Here is a 16,677-nt window from a genome sequence, read left to right as displayed (position 1 = left end):
AACAACTGTCACTCAAATTATTTGTTGTTAGAAGAGGTCTCCATCTTTTCCTCCACAAGATCAAGGTTATGATGGGGTTATACCCTATGATGGGGTGGGCAACTTTGGGAGAGACAAGGGCCATTTTTCAGATTAGCTGGCAGCTGGGGCCACAGCCAAAGTGGGAGGAGGTATAACCTGTGACTTGATTGTACAGACAATTTATTATAAACCTCATTGTCATTAGAGAAAGAAAGATGAGCGGTGCAAAGAGATATAAATACAAAAGGGAAGCAAGAAAATAAAAACAAATAGAGATATATAGACATTTCATGAACTTTATAGGTACGGGCAAATTAACTGAGATTTTAGTTCAGCAAACATTTGAAAAACATGAAGATAGTGACTAGCCAGTGCCTATAAGAAAAATTATTTTATCATACTATAAGCTAAATCCCTTTTAAATATGGGATAGGAAATCTGTGGCTTTCCAAATATTGTTGGATTACAGTTATGTCCCTCTGACCACTGGCAATTTTAGCTGGGGCTGACAGTTGTTCACAGTGTCTACCATCATCCCATCGCTTTACAAGAATGTAATCTTTATACTGTCAAGATAATATTGCTGACTACATGTAAATTCCTATCTTCCTCTGTATTAGACCCCTATATCAAAATGGGAACAGGATGGAATGAGTTCCAGTTTGCCAAGTTTGTTCAGATGAAACATTAGTGTGAAGGCAAAGAGACAACACACAACTTTGTTAGGTTGTTATATGGACTAAGAAAACTTATACACATGTAAAATGATTTGAATTTAATGAATTATTTAATATATGGCCAAATTGACGTTTAAATTGAATATTCTGAGTTTTAAATGATTCTTATGGAGGAAAAAAAAGCAACAGCCAGCAACATTTAAAACAAACCATTTATTTAAATCAAACTGTTATTTCTAACAGTTACATAAGTTACACAGAATGACTAAGTCTGGAAGTTTCACAAAAGAGAAAAATGAAAATCTTAAGCAGGCAAAATATTATCACACAGTTTAAGTACCAGGAAATAAACATTCAAATAAGGCCATAATTATTTATTTTAAAACAACAATAAAACTCCCCCAAAATCCTAGTTTCTTTTTCTTTTAATGTGACCAGTGTTGCTATAACTAAATATATCTGATATTGTACAGATTTAATCAAGGCAGTGATCACTTGGGTGCAATCCTTCAAGTTCTTATACTCAAGTACCCATTGAAATAATGAGAAATTGCAATCCTTGATGGATTTACACCCTTCTTTTCTGTATTTAAATCATCTTCAACAGTGAAGTAAGGCTCATTAGTAAATACAGCTGCCCTTAAAACTTCAGTCTTCACCTTCATAACTTAAAATTCACAAAGTGCACAGGAAGATAAGCCAGAAAAATGTAATCTGCTACTCTACTAACAGCTGTCCATGCTTAATACTGAGTGGTCTACTGGAATAAAATTAAGCTCTTTTAGAAGAGCTGCCTTACTGTAAAACATTTAGTTTCAAGATTTGCCAACATTTTGTGAACTGAAAAGTAGAAAAACATGGATTATATAAAGAAAATACAAAAACACTAGAAATGACCAAACATTTTCAAAGAACAAGCACCACAATGGACATCAGCATTCAGTTTTGTAGCATATATCCATTCTACTCCAACCAATCAACTTCATCAAACTCTGAATCATCTTCTGAATCACTGTATTCCACAGCAATGCGACGAGACAATATGGTAGCAACATCATTCTCAACACGTTCATGTTTAGCTTCTTGTTCACGTTGCTCTTCTACTTTTCGTAACTGAATACCTGAAGAACATAAAAAAAATTAAAACAGCACACAATATGTATCAGATGTACTCATATGATCTTAACTGCTTTGTTCTAAAACAATGCTCATGACTTGTATGGCAAAGAAATGTGGTCCCCTCCTGCCTCAGATCTAAAAAAAAAACCCGTGGGGGCAATTCTGCTATGTTATGTGGAGCATTAAGCACCCTGGGTTCTCAAAACTAACCATCACATTGTAATTTTTTTGTCACTAGAGGCAGTTTAAAAAAAAAGCAAGAAAAAATATTGGTAGGTAGAAGCCAGAGAAATAGCCCTTCAAGGTGTAAGGTTGTCATGTGTGGCTCCCAAGCCTCTGGAGATCACTCACTCCTGCTTCAAACATCTCCAAGAGTTGATGTTTACAATATATAATTTTATAGTCTAACAAATTTCTCACAATAGACTAATTTAATGAGCAAAATCCCATTGCACAACTACAAGGACATAACTCAACATTGTTATTATGTCTATTATACCTCCAAGACAGAACTGCTATCCACAATTTTGCCCACTGGTTGGGCTGGAGATGCACAATTGAACAATTCTTTGTTGCCAGATATAATACCTAACACGTTTATGCCTGATAAGGATTTTGCCCATTGTGTACATTCAGACAGGCAGACTTTGTATCACTTAGGAAAAATAAGGCAAAATCTAGTTTAATCCTAGCTAGAGTGGATCCACTGAAATGAATGGGTCCTGTTAGTTATACCTAACTGGAGTCCATTTTGTTACAATGCATCTACACTATGTAAGCCTAAATTTAGATATTATCCATAATTTAAATTATTTTCATACAGACACAAGTGTATAGATAAAATTCATTAGGCATAAAACAGCATTATCCATTTCCTTATGAAAATTCCTTGTATTCTAAAGTAAACTATGAAATCTTTGACAAAGATCAAAGCTATCATCTGGCAATTGATGTAATGTATTTTTAGATGATACATTCATTTACAGTCATCTGTTCTTTTCAATCATTTTTGCTTTAATTTAAGTATAAACAAATTTCTGCTGCAAGTTTAAGTAAAATATTCAGAGGTATCACTAAATTTTTCCCCTCATAAATTTAGACCTCAAGTACAAGCATGATTAACTCTTAAAGAACTTCAATGAAGTATTAGTGAAAGAAAATGCTGCAGAAATTTTTGGTCATTCTCTTTTAATAGGACTCTAAAGTTCAGTAATGGTGGCTGAAATCCAATAGTAAGTCGCAATTAGAACAGGTCTATTGAATCAGTGGAGATTTGGTGAGTGAACTCCTCTGTCATTTTCATTGATTCAATGGGCCTGTTCAAGCTGTAACTTACTATTGCATTTTAGCCAATGAATTTATTCATACACAGAATATTCCAAGTCCTCCTTGCTACTGATTTAAAAATAGAGTATTTATTTCAATATGCAGTAATAATTTGTTTTTAAAATTAAAACAAAAATGATGGAAAAGAACAGATTAGTGTAGATTCCTTTGTATAAATTAGTATAATATAAAAATGGTAAAATCTACATTAGCTGCAACAGTCATATGTGGAGAAAAGTAAACTGCAGACAGCAAAGCAGTTTGAGAGAAACAAAGTAAATGCTGTTTTTTTCTTTCCTTTAAATGGACATTTCAACAATTCTCTCAATATATATTCTAATAGCAAAACATTCTCAAAAACTGTAGCTACTAATATGCTGATTAGGAATATAGGCCAGTATTCTGTTGTGCCCACACTGAGGGGAAATTCCCACTATCATAACAAGGTGGGGTTGTGTTGCTTCTCCAAGCATTGTTACTGCACAAGCAATCATATCCATGAAGAAAAACTGCCCTCTGCTTGCACAATGGCAGTAATGTACAGTACTTGCACAGATTTACTATATTCCCAATCCTTCTGCTCAGTGGAAGCCCAGCGTATACTGGGAACTATCATGCTCTCTTGGAACTGTCCCCCTTGCTCTAAGATCACACAAAAAACTGAGTAACATTAAGATCAAATGCTGTGATATATAGTACATACACAAACACGAATACACAGTAACTACTGTCCTACATATATACTTTTTTCCTTTGTTATATTTGATGTAATAGTTCTTAGAGATCAAACCATTTTACTTTCCCAGAGCGTTCCTTGACAAGCTAATAATTATCTCCATTCAGTAATGTAAAAAGACCAACATAAGTTCCAGGCCACAGACTCACAACTACAGAATCTACATTTGACTTGAATTGACCAGGGCCTTGTCCTGGAGGCTGGTGGCCTTGGGCCTACTTCCTATTGTTACTGGACAAAAATGGAAGCTGATATGGTGCTTCCTTGGTGTTGTAATTTCATTGTCTTTTAGGCTTTACAGAGAGTGCCTCCCAAAGAACTATAATGCCTGGAAAATACTGGTGCAGTTTCCTTTTTTGTACATCAACAACAGGAAGTAGGCTTGAAACATCTGTCCAGCCTCCAAGACAAGACTATGGTCTAGCTGAACAAAATGTAGGTGTTGGTTTGTGGCCTGGAAATCCTAAAATTTTGTCAGGGTGGTTCTTGGGGAATTTGGGGAGTTGGAGTCCTAACAAAGAACACAAAATAAATAGCACATCCCTGTCAATTATATTGAACGTTTTTGCCAAAGTGACTCAGTTTAAAGGAAAAATATCAGAAATCCATACTAAAAACCTTATAAATTCTAATTATTGTAAAACTTATGGCCACTGTATTATTATGTGGCCATTTCCTTATCTAATATGTATGCAAAAGTATTATAAGCTCCTTCCAAGGACAAGTAAAGTTTGTATTTTAAAAAGCCTAAAAGGCAAACTTGTCAATTTCCAATGTGATTGGGGATGATCAAACACATATAAAGGACACTATGGGGGGCAGCTACATTGAACTCTGCCAGTTTTTCAGACCTTGAAGTTTGTAGAAAGTTTAAAATATGAGGGAAGCAATTTAATTCAAAACATTGTATCTGTTAAAAGAATATTTGCTTCATTAAAAGAGTAGCACCGATAATCAACAACATATCAAAAAACCAATACCTTTTCGTATTGCTTCAAGAAGGACACTTCTTGCATCACTGATGACAGGTAGTGTTGATGGGTGACGTTTAGCTTCAGGAGCAGGAGTGACTTGTGATGGTGGTGATGGAGGCATTATTGGAACATGGGAGCCAGGGACAATAGATGTGGGAGTATGAGAGACTGCTGTAACTGGTGATGAGGGTCGGATGCCAGGGGGAGGCAGTGGAGGAGGAGGTGGAGGTGGTGGAAGTCCTTGCATTTCACCTTGTGGAACTGAAATGGTTTCACAGACTTGGGCAACTCTAGTGACTGGAGGAGAGGGCTGTGCTAAAGGAGGTGCAATTGGAGGAGGAGCAGGGTGAAGAACTCCAGGAGCAATCTGGAGGGGAGCTGGTGGAGGAGGTACAGCTGGCGGTTGCAAAGCTGCTGTTGGAGGAGGTGGAGGTGGAGGCACTGGAGGGGGAGGAGTGGAAGTCATTGCTGATCTTAATGAAGAGGTAGATAAAGCGGATGGAAGAGGTGGAGGAGGTGGTGGAGGAGTGGGGCTCACAAACACTGGTGTTCTGCTGGTGGCAGGTGACTGGGGGCGATTTTCAGTTAAACCTGCAGTGGAGCTGAAATTTAAAAAATACTGCAAGTGATTACAAGCAGGAAAAGTGAAGATTAGCTTAGACATACTTATATTTAACATTCAATTACATTATAAACAATAGAATTAGAGTAATACAAAATCTTCAGCATGTCTAAACAGCATGTAAAACAGATGGTTATTTTACAAGACTTTTTGGTCATCTGAATTCTTATGCTCTTAAGAGAGCTTTACATATTCCTCTAACCTATGCCAAAACATTTTTTCTATTGTGGATTTTTTTTTACTAAATTTACCCCCAGTCAAAAATAATTTAAAATATTAGAAGAGGAAGGCCCTCTTCAGAGTACAAGGGAACTGAGATATTACCCCAAAATTAAAAACAAAACAAAACACTGGAGTGTATATACAGTAGATAGATACTTGGGGCTGCATCCTGCTCACCACATTTTAAAACACAGTATGCCTTAAAATAGGGATACTGGGAACTAAACTGATCTTTGAAAATGCTAACAAATGTAATCAGTGAGTATATTTTGGAATTTGTATTAAGTATGAAATCAATGAATTCTTTCTGTTTCTACTCCCAGTGTTTTGACTGAAATAGAACTATATTAAAAATGCAGTTCTAAATATACAGAAGACACGCAACACTAGTTTTCTTATAATCAAAGGTAACAAAAACAAAATATTTACATCAAAAAGATTTAAGAATTGAATTTAAAATGACATACTAACATTCTTAGCAAACAGATATATTTTTCTGTTATTTTATAGATCTCTTGTTTTTATATAAATAAGACATGTGGATCAACCTTTCCCCTTTATTGTGTTTATTGCAAGGATGCCCTGACTTGCTTATTTAAGTATTTCTCACCTGATGCAGGGTGGAACAGGTTTTACATCTCCTCCTCCATGCATCGGTGGAGGTGGAGGTGGCTCATGTGGTCTTACTAAGACACGTTCCTCTGCTCTATTCAGTAGTTCAGTCATTTGGCTATATGGCAATGCAGAAAGCGAATACGGTCCATCCATGTGTTCCACATACGCCTGAGGCCTGAACAGAAATAAAATCCTATTACAGGTCATATTTGTTAAATTCTTTTCCTCTTGTTTACAGTCCAGTTGATTCAAGCATTTAAGAACATACAGTGGTGCCTCGCATAGCGAGGTTAATCCGTTCCGGATTAAACTTCGCTATGCTGAAGCATCGTTGAACGGGGCAGGGATTTCCATTGGAACGCATTAAACATGGTTTAATGCGTTCCAAATGGGCCAAATACTCACCGTTCAGTGAAGCTTCTTAATGGCCGGCAGCCATTTTCGTGCCCTCGCCTCGCTTAACGAGGGCGCGAAAACGCTGTGCGCGGCCATTTTGGGCCATTTCCGGGCTTCCGGCGGCCATTTTGGCCACCGAACAGCTGATCATCGGGCTTCGTTTTGCGAAGATCGGTAAGCGAAACGCTTACCGGTCTTCGCAAAGCGAATTTTCCCCTATTAGAAAAACGTTAAGCGATCGCATTAGCAATCCGAAAAAGCGGATCGCTATGCGATTTCGTCGTTATGCGGTGCGCTCGTTAAGCGAGGCACCACTGTATAGTCAACCTATTTCTTTCATATGCTGGGATATGTGTGTGGACAGAAAATCAGTATCTAATGGTAATTAGTACAGGTCCATTAATTTTAAGGCAAATACTCAAAGAAACACTCTGCATTAATTTTGTTGTTGTTGCTGGCCACATTAGTGAGTAATGGACTGGATGAGGGTGAATAAACAGAAACTTAATTTAGACAAGACAGAAATGCTCCTGGTCAGTCAAAAGACAGAACAGGGAACAGGGATTCAGCTTGTGCTGGAAGGAGTTACAATCCCTCTTAAAAAAATACAGGTGCACAGCCTGGGTGTGATCCTGGATTCATCCATGAGCCTGGATGCCCAGGTTTTGGTGGTGTCCAGGAGTGCACTTGCACAGTTAGTGCACCAGCTATGCGCATCATGTGTCTATTTGAGGAGAAAGGAGGGATATAAATATATTAAATACATAAATACAATTTTCTGTAACACACCATGTATATTAATAGAGGACACAAATTGCAATAGCAAATATAATAAATGGAAGGCCCAGTTCTTACAATCCCCAAATGTAGAGGAAGTAATGATATTACTGCTGCTGTGAAACAACAGGAGGCAAACGATGAACAAAAGACTAGATACTAAAAGAGACAATGAAGATTTATTCAACAAAGGAAGGGTGGGACATAGGTACCCAACTGTTAAGATTCATATCTACAAATCTCTATTTTTGTCCATGTGTGTGCTTGTGTGTGCGTATGCACGTGCAGCAGGACAGGTTCTTAAGCCAATGAGGAGTTCAAAAAGACATATAGCCAGAGAAAATACGTGAAGCAACTTTGTCTGTTCTTGGATTTGGTAGTATCTCTGTTTCTACCAAAGGGAAGTCTGATAGCCCATGATATTCAGTTGTAATGTTTGGAAATTTAGTCAAGATGGCTGACTTACAGTTTATGAATCTTGTATGTAGTGTAGGTCTGTCGTCGTTTTGCCTACATATAGCAGATGTTTTTGTGGCTTCCTTTTTATGCATGCATGCATGTATGTATGTATGTATGTATGTATGCATGTATGTATGTATGTATGTATACAAATGTGTTTGTGTGTTTATGCTGCATGTTTTGTGTATTTAAACATACATAATAATCATCAGTCAATTCTGATTTATGGTGACCCTTTTCAGGGTTTTCCAGGTAGAGAATACTCAGAAGTATTTGCTATTAACTTTTTTCTCGGGGGCACCAAAAATAAACACACACACGCAAATACACAGTTGTAAGAGTGACTAATAAACAGAAATGTTAAACAAAACATATTGGCATCCACCTTCTTCAGTTACTCTTAGAAAAGATAAATAAATAAAAATAAAACTCTCCTCTTTTCTAGAAAATACTTATTACTATTTTCGTAACTACAGTTTTAATCAAAATTATTCAACCCCCCATTGCAAATCAGGTTTATTGTCAAAATTAAAAGTTGCATTTTCAGTTGAATTTAGGGAAACCACTTGAACCATTCATTGTGCTGAGCTATTTCACTTAATTTTGCATGGTTTGTTCACTGAAAACACCTGAAAGTCTATACATTTTGACAACGGACCTAATTTGCAATGGGGGTTGAATATTTTTGATTACAACTACAGTGGTGCCTCGCATTACGATGTTAATTTGTTCCAGTGAAATTGCTGTAGAACGAAAATGTCGTAATGCGAAAGATCCTCCATAGTGCGGCCATTTTCGCTGCCCGTGCAGTGAGGAATCCGTCCCAGAAAAGAGTGGGGAGCCATTTTTTTAACCCGGCGGCCATTTTGAAACCACCGATCAGCTGGCCGAAAATCATCATTTTGCGAGAATTAGTTCCCGAAGCAGGGAACCGATCATCGCAAAGCAAAATTCCCCCATTGAAACCATTGTAAATCAATCGCTTCTGCTATCGCAAAAAGTTCATCATAATGCGATTTCGTTGTTAAACGGGGTGCTCGTCTTGCGAGGCACCACTGTATATAAGTATAGCCATTCAACTATGATGTATTCAGAATGTAAATAATCAGCTTTAAAAAAGGAATAATGATACAATGTAGAAGACAACCTTGTCTCAAAATGTGATGCAGGGCCATTAGCAACTTCAATGTGCTTATGCAAAAGATTAGCATCATCCTCAGCAAGCTCTGGACCTTGAGCTAACTTCTGCCACTCTCTTCTTCTGTCGTGGGGAGCCCGTGGTATTTTTTCTGGTTCATGAGGACGATCTAGATTCTTCTGCTGTAAAACATGACAAAGATAAACTGAAATTGAAATGGTTACATTCAGCAAACCATGATATGATATGCTATTAATACAAATCTTCCATTATGGCACACAAACAACATTCAAATTAAACATCAGGGTTATCAGTACAGTTGCATCAAACTTTTAGTTTTAAGACTATATAGATACGTTATAGATTATTTGGGAATCTTTATCTACTACTTATAAATGATTATGTTAACTGTGGTAACACTAAAGAAAAAGTTTATTTTAAACAAGGTTGTAACTAGCAGACACATATATTTCCTCTATAAACACAGATTCAGTCCTTTCTATCTCCTAACATAGAGGACAGCTTCTATCTAACTCCCTAGAGAGCTGCTTTCCATCAGAACAGACAGCACTGGGCTAAATGTTCTGTTTATCTGAGACAAAGTAAGACAAATTTTTATAATTTCAAAAGAGCATGCCTTCTCATTTTCAGATTGGCTTTGAAAATTTCTCTTCCAGAAAACTTTTTATGCATTGTTTTTACATGTTTTCCTGGCTCCCTTGTTAATGATAGAAATGGAATCGATATGACTATTTAGACACTATTAGACTAAAAATTGAGGGTCTGTGAGGGTTCAACTTTTGGCTCCTATTTCAGTTCAAAGAAATCAGTAGATTTTTGTTGCTTCAAAACAGGTGAAAGATTTATTGGTGCATTTAACAATAAACAAGTGTCTGTAAAATGATTATGAGTCCTTTCTCCTTCTGCCAATGGGTCCAGAAGCGGTTTCCAATCTTCAGACTGAAAAGGGTTGCCATAACTATTGTTCCATGGTCCTGGTAAATCAGTGGGACCCCAGTTTTTCATGGTCTGCCCCGTTGAACCTTCCAGCAAGGGCACGGCCTGGTCATCCTGATCACCAGCCTACAGGGTTCATCTCTCAGGGTCTCGATCCTTCCAGGGTCCTACCTGTAGTTCTTCCTGATCTCTCTTCTGCTCCATACGTCTGTCTCCTTTCTCTGTCAACTCTTTCTCTTCTCTTAACCTCTTCCTCCACTCTCTAGCCTCGGTTTCTCCCCAATAAGAGGGTCTGGGGGGGAATCTCTCTTCTCCTTCTGTAATCCGCCTCCTCCTTAGGCACTCTTAGCCTCTCACATAATCCTGTCCAGGGATGTTCCATCCACACCCATTCCCAACCAGGCAGCAACTGACCCCCCTTCCTTTTGACCTCTCCCGTTCCTGCCTCAAACTCCGCCCTCTTCTTCCTCTCTTTTCCTGCCTTTACCTCCTGAACCTCTCTCATTGTTACACCCTGCATGTCTTCAGTCAGCTCCTCTATTTCTGTCCCTTGCTGAGCGTCTGCCGCAGGTTCTGGTGCTGGCTGGGGACTCTCCTCCTTATCCTCGTTGTGGGGGAGGGATCGTTCTCCAGCGAGTGGGGCATCCCTCTTGCCTTCTGTCTCACAGGGTCGTCTTACACACAGAAGTAAGCTGAGCAGAGAATAAAATTGCCCATACCTTGCCTCTGCAAACAGGCTTCCTTCAATCACGAGGCTTAGCTATCTCCAATCAGGAGGCTTAACTTCCTACAGTCAGGAGACGTAGCTTACTCCAATCACGAGCCTTATGTAATTGATGTCAGCTGATGCTGAACAAACCAACTGCAACAGTACTCAGATGCAACAGGGACTTCTAATGTCTGAGCATTCTCAGCCAAGAGGTTGAATAAAAAGTGTGATGCATAATATGACAGTACTGGTATGTAAATATTACCTAATTACTAAATAAAAATGTCTTCTGTTTTATGCATAAAATATTGATTTCTTAATTTTGAGTTAGAAAAGTGGGAGGTATTTTATACATGGGGCATCTTATATACAGAAAAATATGGTACTTTCATTCTGTTGGATATTTTACACATTTATTATTTTTAAAAGTATGTTAACACAGTTGAGCAGAAAAAGATACAAGCTACCATAATCATATTTTCTCACCAATGATTAGAATTTTAAACCCCCCCCAAAAAAATCCCAGAAAATTTGAACAGATTACTGTATTCATATTATGTTCAAACTTCCTAAAAACAAAATACTATTTAGGACCAAAAAAGCAGTATGCCAGAAGTACAATACCTTCTGTTTTCTCTTTTCCTTTCTCTTGTCTTCTGTGTCTTGTAACATCTTTTCTTTCCATAGATCAAAGAAATATGAGGGATTTGTGTAAAACTTCAAACCCTCTTTTCCGTCATCTCTAAAGATAAAATAAATGCATTAGACTGAATGATACTAAATACAGTTTTATTTCTTTATTACTCTTTATTTATTTATATTCCATCTTTCCACCAAAAAGGGTACTTGAAACAACTGACAATAATGTAATAGAACTGTAACAAAATCTAAACTAAAGCATAAAGTCAAATACATTTGACACTGCAATAAAAAGAAATTGGTAGTACCCCATCAGTTAAAAAACATCTACAGCAAACATACTAACTTAAATGCAAAAAGCTTCTCTGAATGGAAGTGTCTTTGCCTTCCATTCAGGTCAAAATTGCTATCTGGGCTTCGTTTAGGCTTATTTTTAGGGAGAGTGGTCTGTTCGTATTTGGTAACAGATCGGGCAGAAGTAAAGCGTTGTTGGGTAGGTTGGTCGAATGCCCTAGAATGCTCATACAGAGACTTGTAGTGGAAATATGGTATGGACCTCTTCCAATGAGGGTGAAAGTGAGAGGTGGTTGGGCGACAGGAATTGATGCCCATCTTTCTTGCAAATTTTTTCTTTTTGTGCAAGTCTTGTATGAAATCGTCAGTTTCATCATTAAAGAGACAGTCTCCATCAAATGGAAGGTCCTCTATATGAGATCTGGAATCATCAGGTAGGCTAGCAGAGTGAAGCTAAATATGTCAGCCACATTAGGTGGAATGAATCTGTTGTTCTGCAAAAGCATAGGCCTCTCGTTGGAAAGAGATAGCCAGAGATTTCTTGTCCTGTGGCAAAGCTGAGATTAAAGTCTGGAATTTTTCCCATATGAACTGGTAGTAGTCGCCCACCATTGCCTGATAGTTAGCAATGCGCATGTGAAAGTCTGCTGAAGAGTAATCATTTCATGCCAGTAGGTTGAGTTTGCGACTCTTTGTTACTTGGAGTGTCATGCAAGGAGCCCTTAGATTGCACTTGAGTGGTTTGTACAATGATGTAATTAGGTGTGGGGTTTCTGGAAAGGAACTTATGTTTATCCTGTTGCACCCTATGGAAATTGTCAGTTCTGCGAGGTGCTGGTGGAACTGAGGAGGGTTTCTGCCAGGACTGCCTAATGAGGTCAGTTCAAAGTTTTGAGCGTTGCCATTTCAACAGGGATGTTGGCCTTCTTATGGATGCGGGCAAAGATGGCATCCTTTGCTGGTGGTACCAGTTTGAAGGTGCAATGATTTGGCCATTCTCTCTATTAAGTCATTGTACGAAGAGAAATTCTCCAAAGGGGAGAATGGAGCATCATCTTGGACATCAGAGGTGGGTGAAGATCTGGGCACAGGAAGAGAGCTCTTACCCTCTTCTCCATTGGAAATGGCGGAGCTGCGGTTGAAATGCGGATCTACAATAGGAGGTGAGTGAAGCTTCGGCATCGGGAGGGTGCAAAAAAGCTGGAGACAATGCTGGTCACAACGCTAGAACTTGAGATGTTGAATGGGGCGATCCTTGTTGTCGGTATTGTCCATGCAGTAGATACAGAGTGGTGGACCTGTGTGGAGACTGGGAATTATTTTAAGTATCCAGGTGGGAATTGTGATGGTGTTCATTTCGCTAGGGAGATTGTTGTTGCTGGGGTGTTAATGTAAGACTCCTGAGATTGAGGGCGAGTGCGGGTATGCAAGTGGGGCCTGCTTCAATCACGCGATCAGTATAGGCTTCTGTAAGATTGGGGTGGCCATCCCATGTCCCCGTACACTTCATGTATACTTCAAATGTACTTTCATGAAGCAAGGGGGGCAGAAAAAGGAAGTGTAGTATGGGTCCTCATGGTACCAATAACCCACTGAAGGAGACTGTGAATAACGTGGTTGATAGCGATGTGGCTGATAGCAATGTGGGTGGAGAGCTTCAGATCAACCTTGATGTGGGCCTTCCTGTGGCATAGTCTGGGTGATGGAGAACACTGGGAAAGAAAGAGGGATCTCGACCTTAACGGTCAGCCTCTTTTCGATGGTGGAGGTGATGAATATTGTTGTTGTTTGTAGAGGACAAGATGATCATTGTGAGATGGGAAAACTCTGCACAGAGGAGCTTAAATATTCACCCTCTGAGACCGAGACCATGTATGGGGTGTTGGCAACAGGAGCAGAGGTCAGCTCTCAGACTGGTAGCTGGGGAATCTGAGGGAGCCACAATGACACTGGCATTCGTAGGTTGTCATTTTTCCTTTCTTTTTGCTGTCTCGATATTGGAGATGGCCTGCTATTTTCAAGTGCCATACTCCAACTTCAAGGGTGGTTTTGGGAGGACAAGGGAGCAGGCTCAGGTCCCAAGGTTTTTTTGGAAAAAGGTGTCCGCTCCATCTGTATACAGTACTGGGATTCCCTTTAGTAGGGGGATCTGCAGCTCAGAGGAACTGTTCGCAGAGGAAAGACTGCTGACTCTTAAGCATAACAGCTGTGAAACCCTTGCACATTCGGCAAGGCTGAACTAAATGAGGTTTCCCCCAGGCAAAATAGCCACTTACTGTGTCTGTTGGCTTGTGGTATCTTCTTGCCCCAAGTGGCACACTTTTTCATTAAGGCAGCAGCCACAAATTGTTGGAGAAAAGTAGCAGCAAAGCCACAACATGGGGGTGGTGGTTCCCTACTAATTAATTCTCTCTCTCTCTCTCTCTCTCTCTCTCTCTCCCTCTCTCTTTCTCGGTAAAAGATGAGAAGAAGGCAGGAAAGGAGAAAAAAGCCAGAAAACTTACTGAAACGAAGGTAAGTGAAGCAGAGGCTCTGGAGCAATCCGTTGCGTGCTGTCGCAGCGGTGGACAAAAACAGACTGAAGAAAGCGGGGTCACACACACACAAACACACAGTATAGGCAGAGAGGCACATTCATTTTTGAGGCTCTCGAACTTTCTGAAGTGAGGTCTGCACAGGCACAGAACCCATATGTGTGAATACATGGCCACCATGACAAAGCCTGTCCTAGTGAGTACAACTTGCAGGCTCTTTGAGCTGCTTGTAGCTAAGTCCAACAGACTGCCAGGAGATGTTCCAATGATTATTGGCTTCAGCTCTGCTCTCAGATACAGATAGCAGCGGACACAGGTAACATCAATGGAATGTATGACGGTATCAAGCAGGCTTTAGGTCCAATACAGAAGAAATCTGCTCCCTTGAAGTCTACTACAGGTGTGCTCATCCAGGACCGAGCACAGCAGATGGAACGCTGGGTGCAGCACTACTCTGAGCTATACAGTGGGGTCTTGACTTAAGAACGGCTTGAGTTAAGAACATTTTGACTTAAGAACCACTCTCATAGGAAAATACTGACTTGACTTACATACTTAGATTTGAGTTAAGAACTGAAAAAAACCCACGTGGGAGGCAGGGAAAGTGCAAAATTTGAACTTTCAGTTAACTGTTGGCCAGTGAAAAGGGTGCCTGTCTGCTTCCTCACTCCTCCCAGCGTTTAGAGAGTGGATTGGGAGACAGTCTTCAGACTGCCTGGTACTGTACTGTATTTTCCCTGCCTTCCCTGAACCTTTCTTGACCTAACAAAAAAAGAAACAAAATATCCCCCCTCTAGTGGTCGAAGGCGGAATAGCAGCTTCCCATTAGTTTCTATGGACGGAAAACAGCAGATACGGATCAAATGGTTTTCAATGCATTCCTATGGGAAATGCAGATTTGACCTGAGAACTTTTTGACTTGAGAACCACCTTCCAATACGGATTAAGTTCTCAAGTCAAGACCCCACTGTATTCTAAAGAGAATGTAGTAACGGAAGAGGCACTAAATAACATTGAGTGCCTGCCTCTCTTGGAAGAGCTGGACAGTGAACCAACTTTAGCAGAAATAAAAGCGGCCCTGGATTTCCTTGCCTCTGGCAAGGCACCTGGAAAGGAAAACATCCCCGTTGAAGTTTTGAAGTGCTGTAAAGAGATCATCACCACTGAGCTGTATGAAGTCTTTTCTCTTTGCTGGAGAGAAGGTGGAGTACCACAGGACATGAAGGACGCAAACATCATCACATTGTATAAGAACAAAGGCGACAGGGGCGACTGCAATAATTACCGTGGTATCTCTCTTCTCAGCGTTGTAGGGAAGCTGCTGGCCTGTGTTGTGCTGAAGAGACTCCAGGTGCTTGCAGACAGAGTGTATCCAGAATCACAGTGTGGTTTTCGAGCTAATAGATCCACCACCGACATGGTATTTTCCCTCAGACAGTTGCAGGAGAAATGCAGGGAACAACAGCCACTCTTTGTAGCCTTCATAGATCTCACAAAGGCCTTTGACTTGGTTAGCAGGGACGGACTTTTTAAAATACTTCCCAAGATTGGATGTCCACCTCAACTCCTTAATATCATCACGTCCTTTCATGAGGAAATGAAGGGCACTGTAGTTTTTGATGGCTCAACATCAGATCCCTTTGACATCCGAAGCAGAGTAAAACAAGTCTGTGTCCTTGCGCCGACCCTGTTTGGGATCTTCTTTGCTATCATGCTGAAGCAGGCCTTTGGAACTGCAACAGAAGGTGTCTATCTCCGGACTAGATCAGATGGAAAGCTCTTTAATCTCACTAGATTAAGAGCGAAGACCAAAGTCCAACTGAAATGCATGCGGGACTTCCTCTTTGCTGATGATGCAGCCATTGTTGCCCACTCTGCTGAAGACCTCCAACAACTCATAAATCATTTTAGCAAGGCCTGCCAAGACTTTGAACTAACTATCAGCCTGAAGAAAACACAAGTCATGTGCCAGGGCGTGGACTCACCTCCCTCTATTACTATCTCCATGCAAGAACTGGAGGTTGTTCATGAATTTGTGTACCTTGGCTCAACAATCTCTGACACTCTCTCCCTAGATGTCGAGCTGGATAAACGCATTGGGAAAGCAGCTACCATGTTCTCTAGACTCACAAAGAGAGTATGGCTTAATAAGAAGTTGACGGCATACACCAAAATACAGGTCTATAGAGCCTGTGTCCTGAGCACACTCCTATACTGCAGCGAGTCCTGGACCCTTTGTGCACAGCAGGAGAGGAAGCTGAACACCTTCCATATGTGTTGTCTCCGACGCATTTTTGGTATCACCTGGCAGGACAAAGTTCCAAATAGAGTAGTCCTAGAACGAACTGTTATTTTCAGCATGTATACAATATTGAAACAGCACCATCTACGTTGGCTTGGGCACATCGTGAGAATGGCTGATGGTCGGATTCCAAAAGATCTCCTGTATGGAGAATTAGTGC

At 40.0% G+C, this 16,677-nt stretch overlaps 1 protein-coding gene across 5 annotated transcripts in view; it reads right to left on the bottom strand.

Moving 5' to 3' along the window:
* Positions 1-892: 892 nt before the first annotated feature.
* WASF1 (WASP family member 1) overlaps positions 893-16,677 on the bottom strand; it is an 87,341-nt gene continuing 71,556 nt past the window's right edge. For 3 of the 5 annotated variants that reach the window (XM_072997907.2, XM_020801362.3, XM_020801367.3), the window contains 5 exons: positions 11,373-11,490; positions 9,092-9,264; positions 6,308-6,487; positions 4,860-5,455; positions 893-1,819 (listed from right to left, as the gene is read on the bottom strand). In XM_072997907.2, coding sequence (XP_072854008.1) covers positions 1,662-1,819; positions 4,860-5,455; positions 6,308-6,487; positions 9,092-9,264; positions 11,373-11,490 — 1,225 coding nt within the window. In that variant the 3' untranslated portion in view covers positions 893-1,661. The remainder of the gene's footprint in view (positions 1,820-4,859; positions 5,456-6,307; positions 6,488-9,091; positions 9,265-11,372; positions 11,491-16,677) is intronic. The other 2 variants (XM_020801366.3, XM_078385087.1) reach the window with 1 other exon arrangement.

Source organism: Pogona vitticeps, chromosome 1 (genome assembly GCF_051106095.1).
Source record: "Pogona vitticeps strain Pit_001003342236 chromosome 1, PviZW2.1, whole genome shotgun sequence".
Lineage (NCBI taxonomy): Eukaryota > Metazoa > Chordata > Lepidosauria > Squamata > Agamidae > Pogona > Pogona vitticeps.
The sequence above is the reverse complement of the archived record's forward strand: the minus strand, read 5'-3'. Positions and strand labels throughout refer to the sequence as shown.